Source organism: Microtus pennsylvanicus, chromosome 1 (assembly GCF_037038515.1).
Source record: "Microtus pennsylvanicus isolate mMicPen1 chromosome 1, mMicPen1.hap1, whole genome shotgun sequence".
Taxonomy (NCBI): domain Eukaryota; kingdom Metazoa; phylum Chordata; class Mammalia; order Rodentia; family Cricetidae; genus Microtus; species Microtus pennsylvanicus.
The window spans coordinates 154369279-154385099 of NC_134579.1; the positions used below are offsets into that span (position 1 = coordinate 154369279).

Here is a 15821-nt window from a genome sequence, read left to right on the forward strand (position 1 = left end):
GAAGGTGAAATGAGATCGGCAGAGCCTAACACAGGAATAAAGCAGTTCAGAAAACTTGCAAAAACCATCTCATACACTTATTACCACAATAAATGAGCAAGGATCCATTTTCTCATCATGGATAGGATTAATGAGGAAGAACTATTAAGTTTACAGTATTAGAACAGGTGTCATGATATTCAGGTGCTCTGTAACAAAAATAAGTCATCTCGCTTGATAAATTGTTTCTTTCACACTATTGTTTTTGCATTAAGATTCATACCAACCTCTAAATTTACATTATTACCAGAAAATATTCAAGAATCTTTCTATTTTATAAAATATTTTTAAACAAGTAAATTTGGGCATTTGACAGATGCTTAAAGACTATGACATCAAATTTCATCCAAAAGAAGAAACACTACCTTCAAACAATGAGCATAATATCCTTTCCAATTATCTGCTTGTTGAAGAAACATCTCATGGAGAGTATGGGCCACAGCATACACTGCATTATATATGCCATAACTGTCATCACTAAAGGCCATGTCTAAAGTCTGTACCTTGAGCCATTGCAGTGAGGCATTGGATAAACAATTCCTCAAGGTCTTACACTTAGAATCTGAGAGTTTGCAGTTCAAGTTCATCCACTCCAGACTTGCCAGGTATTCATCTGTGTATTTGAGAGGGTTCAATGTCTGGACAAAAATTTTAAAGCTAGAAATCTCAGCATGGTGGTGTGCAAAAGCTAGTGTACCATGAGATGAATTAAGTTGAAAGTCTCTCTTACTTGTGATGACATCCCACTGTGAGGTGGTGACCCATATTCTTTGTATACCTAAAGATTGCCACCTTCTAAAGCTCACAGCTAGAGTACTGTCTGTGTCACCATAAATGATAACCACATTTGTGGATGATGTCATGATTTGGTTATAATAAACTTTAGCTCTTGACTGGAATAAATGCATTTCGACTGGAATCATATTCACAAAGGCAAAGCAAACTGTATTTTTTTCCATCTCTCTCCTCAAGTGTGAGAGAAATTGAATACCCTGATCATTGTCTGAGATGGCCAGTCCAATCCAGTTCCAGTTGAATTGAAGCATCAATGACACCATGGCAATGGCTAGAGATGTGTCTTTAGGGGCCATCTGATACAGAGAGGGAAATTGTTCATGATTGCTCAGGATGGGATGGAAAGGCCCATAGGTAAGGTGAAGGACCTAGGGCACAGGAAGCAACATGAGATAGCATGCACTTTTAAGAGCTTACAAACACACTTTCAGCAAAGAGTTTCTTAAAACCCTATTACCTGCTACTTCTTCCCTCATCAACAAGTCTCTGAATAGTAACCTTAAACTACACTGTTTAACAAAAGTATGAAGCTAGTATCCTCCTCACAATCTTCTTAGCATCTAGGAATTGTAACAATGAAATCAGAATTTCTTGCAAACCTGCAACACAAAATCTCACCTGTAGAGATTTGTAGAAGTTTAGGACTGTGCCTAACATCGCAGATGTTGCCCAGTCTGGTCCTGAAAGCACTATTATACACATAGGCTCTTTTTGACACAAATAATTAGGAAGAATATAAAGATTTTCTTTATAAATATGCATGCGACTGTTTAAATGTGACACAGGCTTACAACCACCTTCTTGAAAATCAAATACTAATGATGTGTTTGATAAAAGACCAGGGTTCCTATTGACTTCATCCATGGAAAAAGCTAAGGCCAATGCAAACTGGTTGTGTTCAGCTGTTGTTCTGTAAAAGGGTATGACAATAAGTATGGACAGAGATCTACAGATGATCCTGAGTAGTAAAAAAAAGAACTATCCTGAACTGGACAGTATTCCCAACCACCCCCAAATACTAAAACACATTGCCTATGCTGTGAGATTGGAATGACATAAGAAGCTGCAAACTTGCAAAAACTTTCAAAGCTCATCACAATGCATATGCCATAAGTAAGATGGATCATTTGCATCTTCCAAAATAATGTGTTGTCTATTTCTGGTATTTGAGTGCTTACACTAAAGATAAAGACAATGGCAGAGGATTTGACCAAACAGTAAAATTACTTATGTATTCATTTGAAATCATAGAACAATATGAAACATTCATGTGAAATGTGAGCTAATGAGTATTTCTTATGAAATTATCTGAATTGGCTAAGGTGGTCAAATAATGCCTGAGGAGTACACAATGTTCTAGGCAACATTTCACTCTAGTACTTTCAATTCTTCATAATCAATGGGCTTTATAGTTAACAAAAACCCTCATATGTTGTTCTTTTTTCACTCTGGTTTATCTAATACAGGTGTAAAATATTTCTAAAGATTTATTTTTTAAATAAATTCAAATACCAGAGATGTGTTTAGTAAAGTTGTATATATGTGTTCACCAATGTGTATCAACAGGATTAATGCTTATAAAGTACATAAACAGGAAATAGATTTCAAAGTTTCAAATGTTACTTTGCTTTTTCTATGGACTAGACTGGCCTCAAATGTACAAAAATACACCAGTTCCGGGTTCTTACTGTAGAGATTAAAGCCATTTGCTAACTCTCCAATATTGTTCACCTATTTTATAATTATACAGACATGTTATATATTCATACTGCGTATATCTTACCAACATACTTTTTCTTCTACAAAACAGCTTTGACTACCTTTCCAGTTATAGTAACACAAAAATAGCATCCTAAATTAATTTGTATATAGCTGTATAACATCTTTGTAAAATGTAAGAAAAATGTTTTTGAGGAAGTTTTGTAATAAAAAAATGGGTAACAGGTAAGTTGGGAGTGAATAATACCAATTTGTTTTCATGTTTTGGAAAGAATAACAACTTCTGTCTCTTTCTATTCATTTCATATTATCTGACCAGTAACTATCAATCATACCTCTTCATTCTGAATGATTCACTCAGAGTTAAATATAGTATGTTTCCTACCTAGAAACTGTACCACTCTGATGTCTTTATGTATTTACTTGAACATTTTAAAAATAAAAATAATTTTAGAATATTCTTTATTATCACACAGAAAATGCACCATTTAAAATTTTAGAAAAACACAAGAATTTTTGAATAGAGCCTGTGAAGCTCAAAAACTAATTCCTGCACACTAAACATTAAGAAGTATCAATCTCTTGTATACTTAGAGTGACCGGTGAACTAAAGTGTTATGTTTGATAACAGCTCTCAACAATTCACAAAATCAAAATGTCTTACAGTGTTCACATTCATTAAATATGCAGTTATAATTATTAAAATTTATCAAAGCAAAAATAAGAGGTAAATTGGTTATAAGTGTTAGAAAATAAAAAAAAAATACAAAGAGAGAAGACATATGTTTCTTAAGTAATGACAAAAAAGAGTTAGCAGGTAACTCCTCTTTTTCCATTCTCAAGTGTTACCAGTATCACATACCACAGGTGTCACTTAGGCAAGTGACAAGGGATGTGACAGCCTTACTTTTCAAAGAATCCAAACATATCTTTTATTCAATTCAAAAAATTCAAACATATCTCTCTTTAGTAAAGAATAAATAATCCCTTCTTCACTGAAGAAAGAGTGAAGAAATGGAATTTGAAATCAAAGGAGAGTGATTGTACTTGTGTAAAAGTGATATGTGGACAAATAGGAACACATATGATCTTCACAATGAACTGGTCTATTTCCATTCTCAATGCAGCTTTAGAAGACATTGTGTGATCACGTGCAGAGCATCTAAGAGAATTACTATATATCTATGTGAAAATTTTCTGCAGCTAGTTGTGCCACAAATATTAGTTGAACTAAAACCTGCATTAAGACCTACATATTAATGTATGTTCATCAGCTTATTGTACTCTATGGCCATTTACTTGTACCCACTTATAATGACGCTAAATGACACAGAATGGGGTTTCATTTGACAAGTCAATACCTGCTACTGTGCTATGAAAGCTGTAAAGAAGAGGGCTATATATGATGGAACAAGGTCGAGAGTCCATTCTTCACTCAACTTCCAGTTGTGTAATTTGGAGATTAAAATGTGCTTGATGTATGTTTACAACATAGGCTGTATCACAGTCCCATGATGCAACTTGGTAAACACTGTAAAAAGCATGAGATTACTTTTATTTTAATTTTTACTTAGTATTTGCTTATTGCCTATTCAGAAAAGTTTCACTGTTGCCACACGTGTTTTGAACATTATGGAACCTTTCTCTGGGTTAATTAACAATTAATTGGCAAATGACTAAATCACCAAAGATAAAATATCAGTGGCAAAACAAGTCAATTATTCAAGTCAATTCTACATTGGTTTACCTGGGAACATGGCTGCCAACATGAGTCCAGGTAGGACACTTTCATATTGAACTCTGCAAATCTCTCACTCTTTCAGTGCCAGCTCATTCTATCTCCTGATTTTTATCCCCCTTTCTACATTGTCCCAGTCCCCACTTCGGCAGAGTCTCCTACCTCTACCGGAGACCACAATGGCCTTTAGAATTCTAAGTAGATCATCCAACCTTGAACCTCCAGCACTGTCCATGTCCCATAGCTATTATTTCTCATCTCCAGCCCTCCAGATCACAGGTGCTCCAGCTGAACAACACTGTAAGAGATTCATTATCCACCAGCAAATACACAGAACTGTTAGAGGTTGACATTGAGGGCCTAACTCTATTGTATACCACATTTTGGTGCCTTCCACTATATCCACAATCCCAAACACCTATGCATTGAAGTACTCTAGCCAAAACATAGGGAGAGTCCCACTGGTGGAACAGTGACCAATCTGGCCTCTAGACATTCATCCACCACCTCAAGTGGAGATGCCATAAAGATTCTCAGGGCTCACTGGTTAGATGACAAAAGAGAAAACAGAAACAAAAGAAGAAAACATATATCCAAAGAAGATAAATTAATAAATAATCACTTAGGCCTCTGATAACAAAAAACTCAGATGCCTAAACATCAGTGTAAATATACATTCAACAAGAGCTGGGGCAATACATCCCTGCCAAAGCTAGCTATCTTACTAAGCAAGCATGACTGTTCCAGTACAGCTGAAGCACCTTATGGCCAACTTTATGCAGATAATTAAGGACTTTAAAGAGGGAATTAATTAATCTCTGAAAGAAATTGAAGAAAGTACAAACAAAATGTAGAAAATGAATAAATCCCTTAAAGAAAGCAAAGGAAAAAATCAGTTGAAAGAAATGAATAAAACTGTTCAAGAACTAAAAAGGTAATAGAAACAATATAGCAAACACAAAATGAGGTAATTTTGGAAATGGAAAATATAGGTAAGCAAACAGGAACTACAGACACAAGCATCCGTGTAGTGGGAGCTCCTTCCGCTCCTTCAGCCAATAGCCTTTAAAATACCAGCCCACTTGGGTGTGGTCTCTTTCACTTTAAAAAGCAGCAGTAGCCCCTGCTGTCTCTCTCTCTTGCTTCTGGCTCTGCTTCTGACTGCTAGACTCCTTTCCTGGTTGTGCAGAGGGCTGTTGTCTAGGATGGTGATCTGTAAGTTTTTCCCTGTAAATAAATAACCCTTTTATTAATCATAATTCAAAACTGGTGTGGGATTGTTTTGTGACTTACACCTTCATCTGGTGCCTAACATGGGGCTCAAACTTATGACCCATTGATATAACAGTGATTTCAGCTTCAAAACAAAAAGGCACAGACTAAAGGAATGAATATGGAAAGAGTATCCATCCTTCTAGAAATGACAATAAATTCTCAGAATCAAAGATAGTTATATCTCAGAGTGAATAAATGGAAAATAATAAGAAAAATGACCCAGAAAACAAAAAACCAAAGCCTTCCCAACATCTAGAAAAATATACTTTAAGCCCAAATTAATCAAAGGAGATGATAAAGGATATTATATTTTCAACATAGGAGTAATCCATAAAAATAACATTTCATTTTTAACATCTGTGCTCTAAATGCAAGGGGTCTCATAATTGTAAAAGAAACATAACTAAAGCTTAAATCATACATTGTCATTCATCCATTGAGAGTGGGAGATCTCAATATCTCACACTCTCCAGAGGACAGGTCATCCAGACAAAAGCAAAGCAAAAAAAAATACACCAGATCACAGATTTTATTAATGAAAGGACCTAACAAATATCTACAGAACGCTGAACCCAAGCACAAATGAATATTTCCTCTTTTCAGGACCTCATGGAACTTTCTCCAAAACAGACTACATAATCAGTCACAAACATGTCTCAACAGATGCAAGAAAACTGTAATAACCCCATGAATCCATTCAGACTACTACAGATTGAATCTTAATATCAACAATAAGAGAAAAACAGAAAGCTTTCACCCTTATGGAAAACAAGCAACTCTCAAATGATTTACTAGGGAATCAACACAAGAATAATGAAATTAAAGGTTTCCTAGAATTAAATAAGTATAATTAAAACATACACCCAAATTTATGAGACAAAGTGACAACAGTTGTAAAAAAGTTCATTTATCAAAAAATAGGATTATTTTACAAAAAACTGGAAAGATCTCATACTAGCAGTTTAATACACACTTGAATACACTAGGACAAAAAGAAGTAAGGACTTTCAAGATGAGTAAACACAGGAAATAATCAACCTAATGTCTGTATACAATAAGAGAAATGAAAGAGAACAATAAAAAGAGTCAATAAAACTAAGAATTGGTTTTTTGAAAAACTCAACATGATAGACAAACCCTTATCCAAACTAACTCAATGATAGAGAGTATATCCAAATTTACAAAATCAGAAGTTAAAGGAGAGACATAATAATGGACATCAAGAAAATATTAATAATCATTACATCATACTTTAAAAGCTTGCAATTAACAAAACTGGAAAATCTAAAAGAAATGGATAATTTCTCAATAGATTTACCAAGCTAAATCAATATCAGATAAGCAACTGAAATACTACTATGATCCCTAAGGAGATACTAGTAGACTTTAATAGTCTCTCAACCAAATAAAGCCCAAAGCCAGATGGTTTTAGGCCAGAATTCTACCAGACATTTCAGTATAAGCTAACACCAGGTTTCTTTAAATTATTTCACAAATTATGAGCAGAAATAACATTTCCAACTTCATTTTATGAAGCCATAGTCATCTGACATACAAACCACAAATAATTCAACTATGAAAAAAATTACAAATGATTTCCCATTAGGAACACAAATATATAATTGAATCGAAGAACTCATTGAAAAGATCATCCATCATGACCAAGTACATTTTTCCTCAGAGAGTAAGGGGTGGTTCACCATAAAAAATCCATCAATAAGTACACCATGTAAACAAAGAAAAAGAAAAATACTACATGATAATCCCATTAGATGCTACAATACCTGTGACAAAATCAAGCGGCCCTTCTTGATAAAATATGAAAGTAGAAATACCAGTGATATACCTTAACATAATAAAAGCAATTTACAGAAGTTCCAGGGTCAACATCAAACTAAATGGAAAGAAACTCACAACTTTCGCACTAAAATCTGGATCAGGTCAAGGCTGCCAAATGACTCTAAATCTATTCCATATAGTATTTGAAGATATACCAAGAGCAGTAAGACTGCCAAAGGAGATCAAGAGATTACAAAATAAAAAGGAAGAACTTAATGTATAGGTATTTGCAGAAGTTATGATAGCATATATATGTGATTCTAAAAATTCTAGGACAGAATTTCTACAGATGATCAATACCTAAAGTGGTACTAAACACACTGGTAGACCTCCTATAAACAAATGCCAACAAGACTAAGAAAAATAAAGGAAATGGCACCTTTTATGATAGTCAGAAATTTATGATAGTCAAAAATATCTCTGGGTTACTCTATTACGTAAGTGAAAGACTTACATTTATGATATTTTGGTTGCATTTAAAATATCAACTTACATTCATTGTGGCTGAGATTGACTATCTAGTTTGTGTTGAGTCAGAGATCATAGTTGGCTACTACCAGTTCAGAATTAAATATAAATATTTTGCAGGAGTGAATGTGGGACCCTCACCCCTTATTCTCAAAAGGGGCAAGAAGAAATTTCCTAGCAGAATGTTTTCCCAGGAAGATAGTGGCCTTCCCCTCTCCCACCCAGGAGATTCCAAGCACAAGGTCACTTAGCTCAGCCCAGCCAGCTACCTGGTACAGGCTGATAAAGATGCCCTAAATCAAGAACAGTGGCCTTGATCTAAAAACAAGGAAAAAGCTGACTTAACAGAATGGAAGGGAGCAAAGTCCGTATTATGCTAATTAAACCTTGCTTATCACAGTCTGGGCCTCTCTGGTGGTCTCTCTCTGGGGGTCATAATCTGGGCACAACATATGGTGCATTGGCCAGGAACCCCAGAGATTCCACCAGGATGATGGAAGTCCGGAGGTTTATTAGCATCTACCGGTGAGAGAGCGCTCTTTGTCTTTTGTCTCTTGTCTCTGTCTCTGTCATTTTGTCTTGTCTGTCTGACTATGGGTGCTTTGGTTTTGTACCGGTCGACCGATTTGAGATTTTGGTATTGACTGGTGTTCTCTGTGGACACACTTGTACAGAGACCCTGGAGAAGCAAGGGATGCCTTGTCTTCCATTTTCAGACAGGGTCATTTCCAGACAGGGATGGGAATTCTCCCACTCCCGGGTCATTTCCAGACAGGGGCCTTTCTGGCTCCCGGTCATTTCCAGACAGGGAGTTTTGCTCCCCAATCATTAGACAGGGGCTGGCATTCTACTGGCTCTGAGTCATTTGCAGCTATCTCAGAGACAGCTGTTTGGGTTTCTCCCACCACTGGAGAAAATGTCACTATGTTTATTGTCCCAAGAATTTGTCAAAGTCCTTTTATGTTATGTTATGGTAATTGTTGCTTTGTTTTCTTTCTCTCTGGACTTCTATCCTTGAGGCTCCTATGGAGCCCCAGCATCCGCACCCCCCCCCCATGTCGTTAGGGATGGAGAGGAGAGAGGCAAAATCTTGGAGAGTGCCCAAAAGGAACTGGGAGCAGAGAGGGTGGGGAGTGCATGCCTGTTACTTGGAAGGTCTTTGGGGTCACTATATTGGGTGCATAGTGATTCCCTGGAGTTCCAGAAAACTGTTGTCTCTTTGTTTATTATGTTTAAGACTGGACTGATGAGGACTAAAAAAAAAAGACAAAACTTAAATGTAAAATACAAATGACTTGACAGAAGCCCATCTAGGGTCTGTATCCCTAACCCTGAGCCAGGTCTGGGTGCTGAGAGCTAAGCCTTGAGACTGCAGGAAATGCAAAGTGGCAGAGGATCTGGGTTGGGGCTGGGGGCTCTGAGGCCAGGGAGCAAGGACACCTGAGATGGAGCACCCAGCTGAGGGCAGAGAAATGCCTCTTCAAAAGGCAGGCAGTGGAGCTAGAGATTGAGAGAGGCCGGCTGCTGCAGAACAGGGCAGCCCCCTCTTTCTTGTTCTCTCTCTGTATCTTGAGGGTCTTCGCCTTAGGCAAGAGAGAGGGACCTGCCCAAGAGTGGCAGGGAATTGACTGCTTGCAATTAAAAAAACTGTGCTAATGTAAAACAACAACAACAACAAAATCTGAGATCATGCTCAAAAAAAAGTTAACAAAAAACTTTTTTAAAAAAGCATTGACAGCCAAGGACACCCACTGTGCCCACTGCTGCTGCCCCCTCTTTTCTTTTCTGAGCCAAGTTCTTCAGTGTGATAACACTCAAGGTCTCTTCTGCTGGACAGCAGTTTCCCATCTTAACCCTTTCCAGTCCTGATACTGCTTATAAGAAGTTTTCAATTATACCAACCTGTAACTTTAAAAAATGTTGATTTTTAAAGTAAATGTCAAAAGATACATTGTTTAAAAATGCTTTTGTTTCCACAGGAAAAAAAATATATGGGTTACAAATACTTATCAGCTTTAATTAAGATACATATTTCTGCTTTTGTTCTATGCAATGTTCTGCTAAATAAAATTACAAAAAAAGACATAAAAATTTACATATTGTCCAAGAAAGTTTTTAATAGAGGTTTTTATATTGTTCAGAAAACAAAAAAGACAAAAGACTAAAATAATAATAATAAAAATGTCTAAAATTTTTTATCTAAAACAATAAAAAATAAATTAAAAAAGAGAGCCAGACTAAAATTATAAAAGGCCAAAAGATGTTTCCTATAATTTCTTGTACCTAAATGTTTAACGGTTAATTCTAGTTTTAGAAAGCTTTGTTTGTCTTGTAAAAGGGTCATGGTTATTTCTTTAAAAAATATATATGCTTATTTTGTTAAAAAATTAGTCTTTGGTAATTATAAGTTTTGTACTTGTAATTTTTCTCTGAGCTCTGGTCATTAGATTTGGGTTCCCCAAAATTTGGAATCTTTTTGATATAGATAATGTTAAAACTGTTTTATGCTGTTCTTTATTGATATACAAGAATGTCAGTTACACTGGAAATAGCTGGGATTAAACAGCTACAAAGAAAACCACCAATGCCAGGTAATAGTCACCAAAATGTCAACAATAATAAAGTAGGTTATAAAACATATATGCTTATAAAATGTTTCATATTGTTAATATTTAGTTTTAGCCTCATTGTCTTTGCTAAAATAATTAAAGGTTAAATCTGACAAAAATATGGTATATAGTTCTGGACTGTTAAAATACAAATTAATAATCAGTCATCCTCAAAGTACTGATATAAGTACAGGGATAAACAACCACACAGGGAAACAATGACAGGAACATCTTTAAGAACACATACTAAGATATACCAGCACACACACACACACACACACACACACACACACACACACAGCAACACAGAAATTTGTATATGCAAGCACATATACATACATATGAAGAACATATACACAGACAGAGGAAGACACTTATACTGAACAAACAGGCTGAAAGATACATACAAAACAAGCACCCATACAGAAAGATACTGAAATAGGCAAATTTATGATCGCTTCCAGAAACAGATAGATATACAGAAATATAGAAACATATGTATTCATATAGATGCATACATACATATATACATATAGCAACACAAATAAAAATATAGGTACATAGAAACACACAAAATTATATCCCATACGGAGTGAAAAACATCCATTTATATAAATAAATATGCATTCATGTACTGAAGTGAATCAAAGCACAATTTCTTCTGTAATTACTCTCAGAATTATACGTGAGGTCCCTAGAGCCTACAGTGGTGGAAGAATCAGTTAAGGACAATTGTGAAAAACATCCCATACAGTGATTACCACATATGTGAAAATTGCTACTTGAGGGCTCATCTCAGCATGGAGGAAACATCAGCAGACTGATGTTTTTGGTATTAAGATGGGGTGATGATATTCATTTGCATTGTAACATAATCACTAATTTTCATTGTTAAATAGTTTCTTCTACTCCATTGCCTTTGCAGTAGGAATTTATACTAACATGTAGATTTATTTCCACAGCAAAAAAAAAAGTTCAGAAATCTTTCTATTTGGTTAATATTTCTTAAAATACTAGATTTGGGCTCATGAGATCCTCTTAAGAACTATGACATCGATGACACCAAATATCATCCAATAGAAGAAACACCACCTTCAAGTAGTTTATGTAATTTTTTTATTATCCTTTGACTGATTATCTTATTCTTGAAGAAGATTCTCATGCATGGCATGGCCACAACATACACAGCATGTTATTCATCATAACTTCCCTCAATAAAGGCCATGTCAAATGTCAAAAGGCTGTACCATTAGACATTCCAATGAAGAATTGAACGAGCAGTTCTTCAGTGTCTTACACTTAGAAACTGAGCCTTCTAAATTCATCCCCTAGACTTGTCAAGTATTCATCTGAATATTTGAGATGGGTCAATGTCTGGACAAAATTTAAAATAAGAACTCTCAGCATGGTGGTGTACAAAAGCTAGCATCCCAATGGATTAGCCAAGTATGAAGTCTCTGTTACATGTAGTAATATCCCACTGTGAGGTGGTTAGGTGGTGGCCCGTAGCTCTGTTTACCTAGTAATTCCAACATTCTAAAGCACATAGCCAAAGTACTGTCTGTGTCACCATAAATAATAACTACATTTGTTCATAATGTTATAATCTGATTATAATACACCTCAGGTCTTGACATATTTAAATATATTTTGATAGGGATAATATTTACAAAGTCAATGCTGACTACATATTTTCCATCAATTGTTAGAAAAATTGAGTACCATCTTCATTGTCTAAGTTGGCCGGCATAATACAGGTCCAGTGTAAAGGAAACATGATAGGACTAGAGTTAGAGATGTATCTGATAGAGAAAAGAAACTGACCACCCATCACTCAGGATAGGATGAAAGGGTCCATAAGTAAGCTAAAGGACCCAGTGAGCAGGGAGCAGCAGGAAGCAGCATGTACTCCTAAGAGCTTATAAACACTGCTCTGCCAAGTGTTCTAGAAAACTCCGTTTCTTGTTACTTCTTTCCTCATCTGTTTCACCAAAGGAAATTCAGAAGCTCCATCACGTCTCCTAATAATACAGTTTGACATATGGTGTGGTCATTATCTTCCTTATACACTTATTAACATTTGAGAATGGTATAAACAAAGACAGAATTGTTTGCAAATCCCCCCAAATATTCATATGCTTAGATTTTCAGCGGTTCATGACTAAACCAATTATGACAGATGTTGCCCAGTAAGGTCGTCTAAGAACCACAGTACACTTGATCTCATCATTAAGACAGAATTAGGGGGAGATTCATATTTTTTTTCAATAATATGAATGAGACTCTCTAATTGTGACATAATATTAAACTGCCCCTGTTGTTAGTTCAAATGCTAAAGACATATTTGGTAAAAGATCAGGATTCCTGATGACATCATCAGTGCAAAAAGCTAATTCCAGGACAACTGCTAGTTTTTATTTAGTGCTCTGTAAAACGGAACGGTATTTATTATGGACAGAGATTTACAGATGATCATTTGTAGCCAGAACAAGGATTACCCTGTACTGCACAGTATTCCCAGCCTCCCTCAATGACTGAAACAAATGTTCTCTGTTGTGAGGGTGAGATGACAGAAGTTGCTGGAAGTTTGAAAATCTTTAAAAGCTCATGAGAATGCATCGCCCATAAATAAGATGAGCCCTTTACAACTTTCAGTGGGAGGGTTGCCCATCTCTGGTTTTTGAGTGCTTGCACAGAAGGTAAATACAAGGGTACAGGGTGTAACAGTAAACGTGACCATATTTTCATTCTGAAAGTATTGAACAATAAAAATATACATGCAATATACTAGTCAAGATTATGGTAATTTTTATGAAACAAATTTAAGTGGATAAGGCATCTGAAGAATGGCTGGTAAGTGCACAGTGATGTTTTGGGCAACATTTGGCTCCTGCATTAATATATATTATATTTAGTAGACAACATATTTAACATATTCTTCATGCCAATCATAATATTATTCTTTTTCTGGTTTATCTATTTAAGGTACAAACTGCTTTCTAAAAGATATATTTTTAAATAAATGTAAATACCAGGGTATGCTTGATAAATATATGTATATGTGTGTATTGGCATGAGAAATACTCATATAGGCCAAAAAAGGGCAATGGATTTCATGGTTTTGAGTAACAGTTGGATTTAGATGGGACTAGCCTCAAATGTACAGTTATACACCTGCTTCATTTCATGAATGCAGAGAGACGAAGGATATGTATCCTAGTCCTGTTCATCCATTTAATATTTCCACAGCTATGTTCAATAAAATCCTACCTGATACATCTGGCCAACATAAATTTTCTTGTACAGAGCATCTTCTGTCAACATTTCCAGTTACAAACTCTCAACACTGGCATGCAATTGAGAACTGTGTACACGTGGAAATTCCAGTGAGATTAGTTTTGTCGGTATGATATGTTTGTAAAATGAAATAATATAAAGTATACAATTTATGAAAAATATTTAAGAATTTTGATAATGAAAATATTCAACAAATTAGTAAAAATAGAACGAGACCATTTTGTATTTATGTTTAATGGAAGAATAATAACTACTATGTCTTCTTACAAATTATTCATCATCTGGTTAATAAGCATCAAGCTCCAAATATATGCTTTCTTTCTAAGACATTCACTCAGTGTTAAATCCAATAATTTTCCCAATTAGTATTTTTACCACTGTGAATTTTTCTATATTTTTACCACTGTGAATTTTTCTATACATTTTTGAAAAAAACAATTTTAAAATATTGTTTATTATCATGTGTAAACTGTCTTTGAAGTTTTCTGTAACACTCAACAGGAATTTGAGATTAGAATTTATGAAATTCAAACACTAACTCCTGCCCATTAAACATTAAGAAACATCAATGGCTTGAGCTGTTAGAGTAGCCTCGTAGTCTGAAGTACTATGTTTGAAAACAACTATCAGCAGTACATAAAATTGAATTGTGTATAGCACCCTAGTTGTTAAAATACATAGATATAATTAGTAAAATTATTAAAGCAGAAGCGTAAGAATCAAATGTGGTACAAGTTTCAGAGAAAAATATTATTAGATATTAATAGAGATACACATACTTCTTAAATAATTGCAAATGGGAGCTAGTAGGTAACAATTCTTAGATGTTGCCAATATTTCATGCCACAGCTGTCACTCAGGCAAGTGGCAAGGAAAGTAAGCAGTCACCACTATTATTTCATAGCCTCATATTTCATAGAATGCAAATATATCATTTATACTCCATGTATTCCTTCTTTACTCTAAAGAGAGAGTGACGAGCCATACTTTGAAAACAGAAGACAGTGATTATACATGAATATAAGTAAAGTATGGAGAAACAGAAACACATATGAACTTCACAGTAGGTAGGACTCCTACTTTTAACCTTGATGCAGCTATAGAAGTCATGAGATGACCACATGCAGAACACCTGGGAGGGTAACTGAATACCTATGTAGAAACTCTCTGGAACTAGTTGTGCCACAAATATTAGTTGCCCTGGCATATGCATTAGAAGCTGCTCTTGGTGGCCCAAGTATCATCACAGACTCTAATCAACAGCAATGTAGTTGTATCTATTTAGCATGTTATTCACTGACTTATGTAATTTCTTTCTGACTAGCCTGATGTGGAACCTGTCAAAAGAAGGGATACATGTGGTGGACCATGGTATAGAGTCCCCCTTTCACTCAGATACTAGCCTTATCAGCAGCAAGGTGACTGGGAGAATAACAGAACACTGGGCAAATTAAAGGTAGGAAAAGTAGCATTGGGTCCCTAAAAGAATTTGTTGCTGTTTCCTAATGTGCATATTGAAATAACAAAACAAAGAATTCAAAGCATTGCTCTGATTCTCATGTTCTGATCCCACATCAAATATTTATGAGGACATTTACATACAAAATACAAAGGAACTTACTCTATATTCAGAATGTGGTTGAAATAATCTTTCTTCACAGGCCAATCTACTCCTATAAGGAAGAAGATACAACCTGTCACCAAGTCTCCATCCTTGTCTTTATTCTGCTTCATCCTCCAAAAGCACCTGGAATGAGTGAATCTAGATACAAGAAGTGGAATGTTCAGGAAAAAGAAGAGGAAAATCAAAGTGAACATCTTTGTCCTACTCAGAGTCTGGGCAGAGTATGTTGTGAAGTGCTAGTCAGATAAGCACATTATATGGGTACCCATATTTTCCCACCTGCTTTAATTTCTGCAGCCAAAAGAGAGGCTATTTGTGTATTCATTATTCTTTTATTTCCCAGGTGGTTCCTCACCTCTGAAGGAACCTTGGGCACTCTCTTTCCTGGGGCTCTGCACCTGATAACTATGTGATTTAT

The 15821-nt window shown here is 35.4% G+C and overlaps 1 protein-coding gene across 3 annotated transcripts in view; it reads right to left on the minus strand.

Annotated features, from left to right (window-relative positions):
* LOC142832485 (vomeronasal type-2 receptor 116-like) overlaps nucleotides 1-15597 on the minus strand; it is a 39551-nt gene extending 23954 nt beyond the window's left edge. The window contains exons 1-4 of one of the 3 annotated variants that reach the window (XM_075942948.1): nucleotides 15401-15597; nucleotides 14034-14041; nucleotides 1453-1736; nucleotides 405-1202 (exon numbers count right to left, since the gene is read on the minus strand). In XM_075942948.1, the coding sequence (XP_075799063.1) occupies nucleotides 405-1202; nucleotides 1453-1736; nucleotides 14034-14041; nucleotides 15401-15597 (1287 nt within the window). Of the gene's footprint in view, nucleotides 1-404; nucleotides 1205-1452; nucleotides 1745-14033; nucleotides 14042-15400 lie in introns of all 3 variants that reach the window. The other 2 variants (XM_075942956.1, XM_075942939.1) reach the window with 2 other exon arrangements.
* Between the last annotated feature and the right edge of the window lie 224 nt (nucleotides 15598-15821).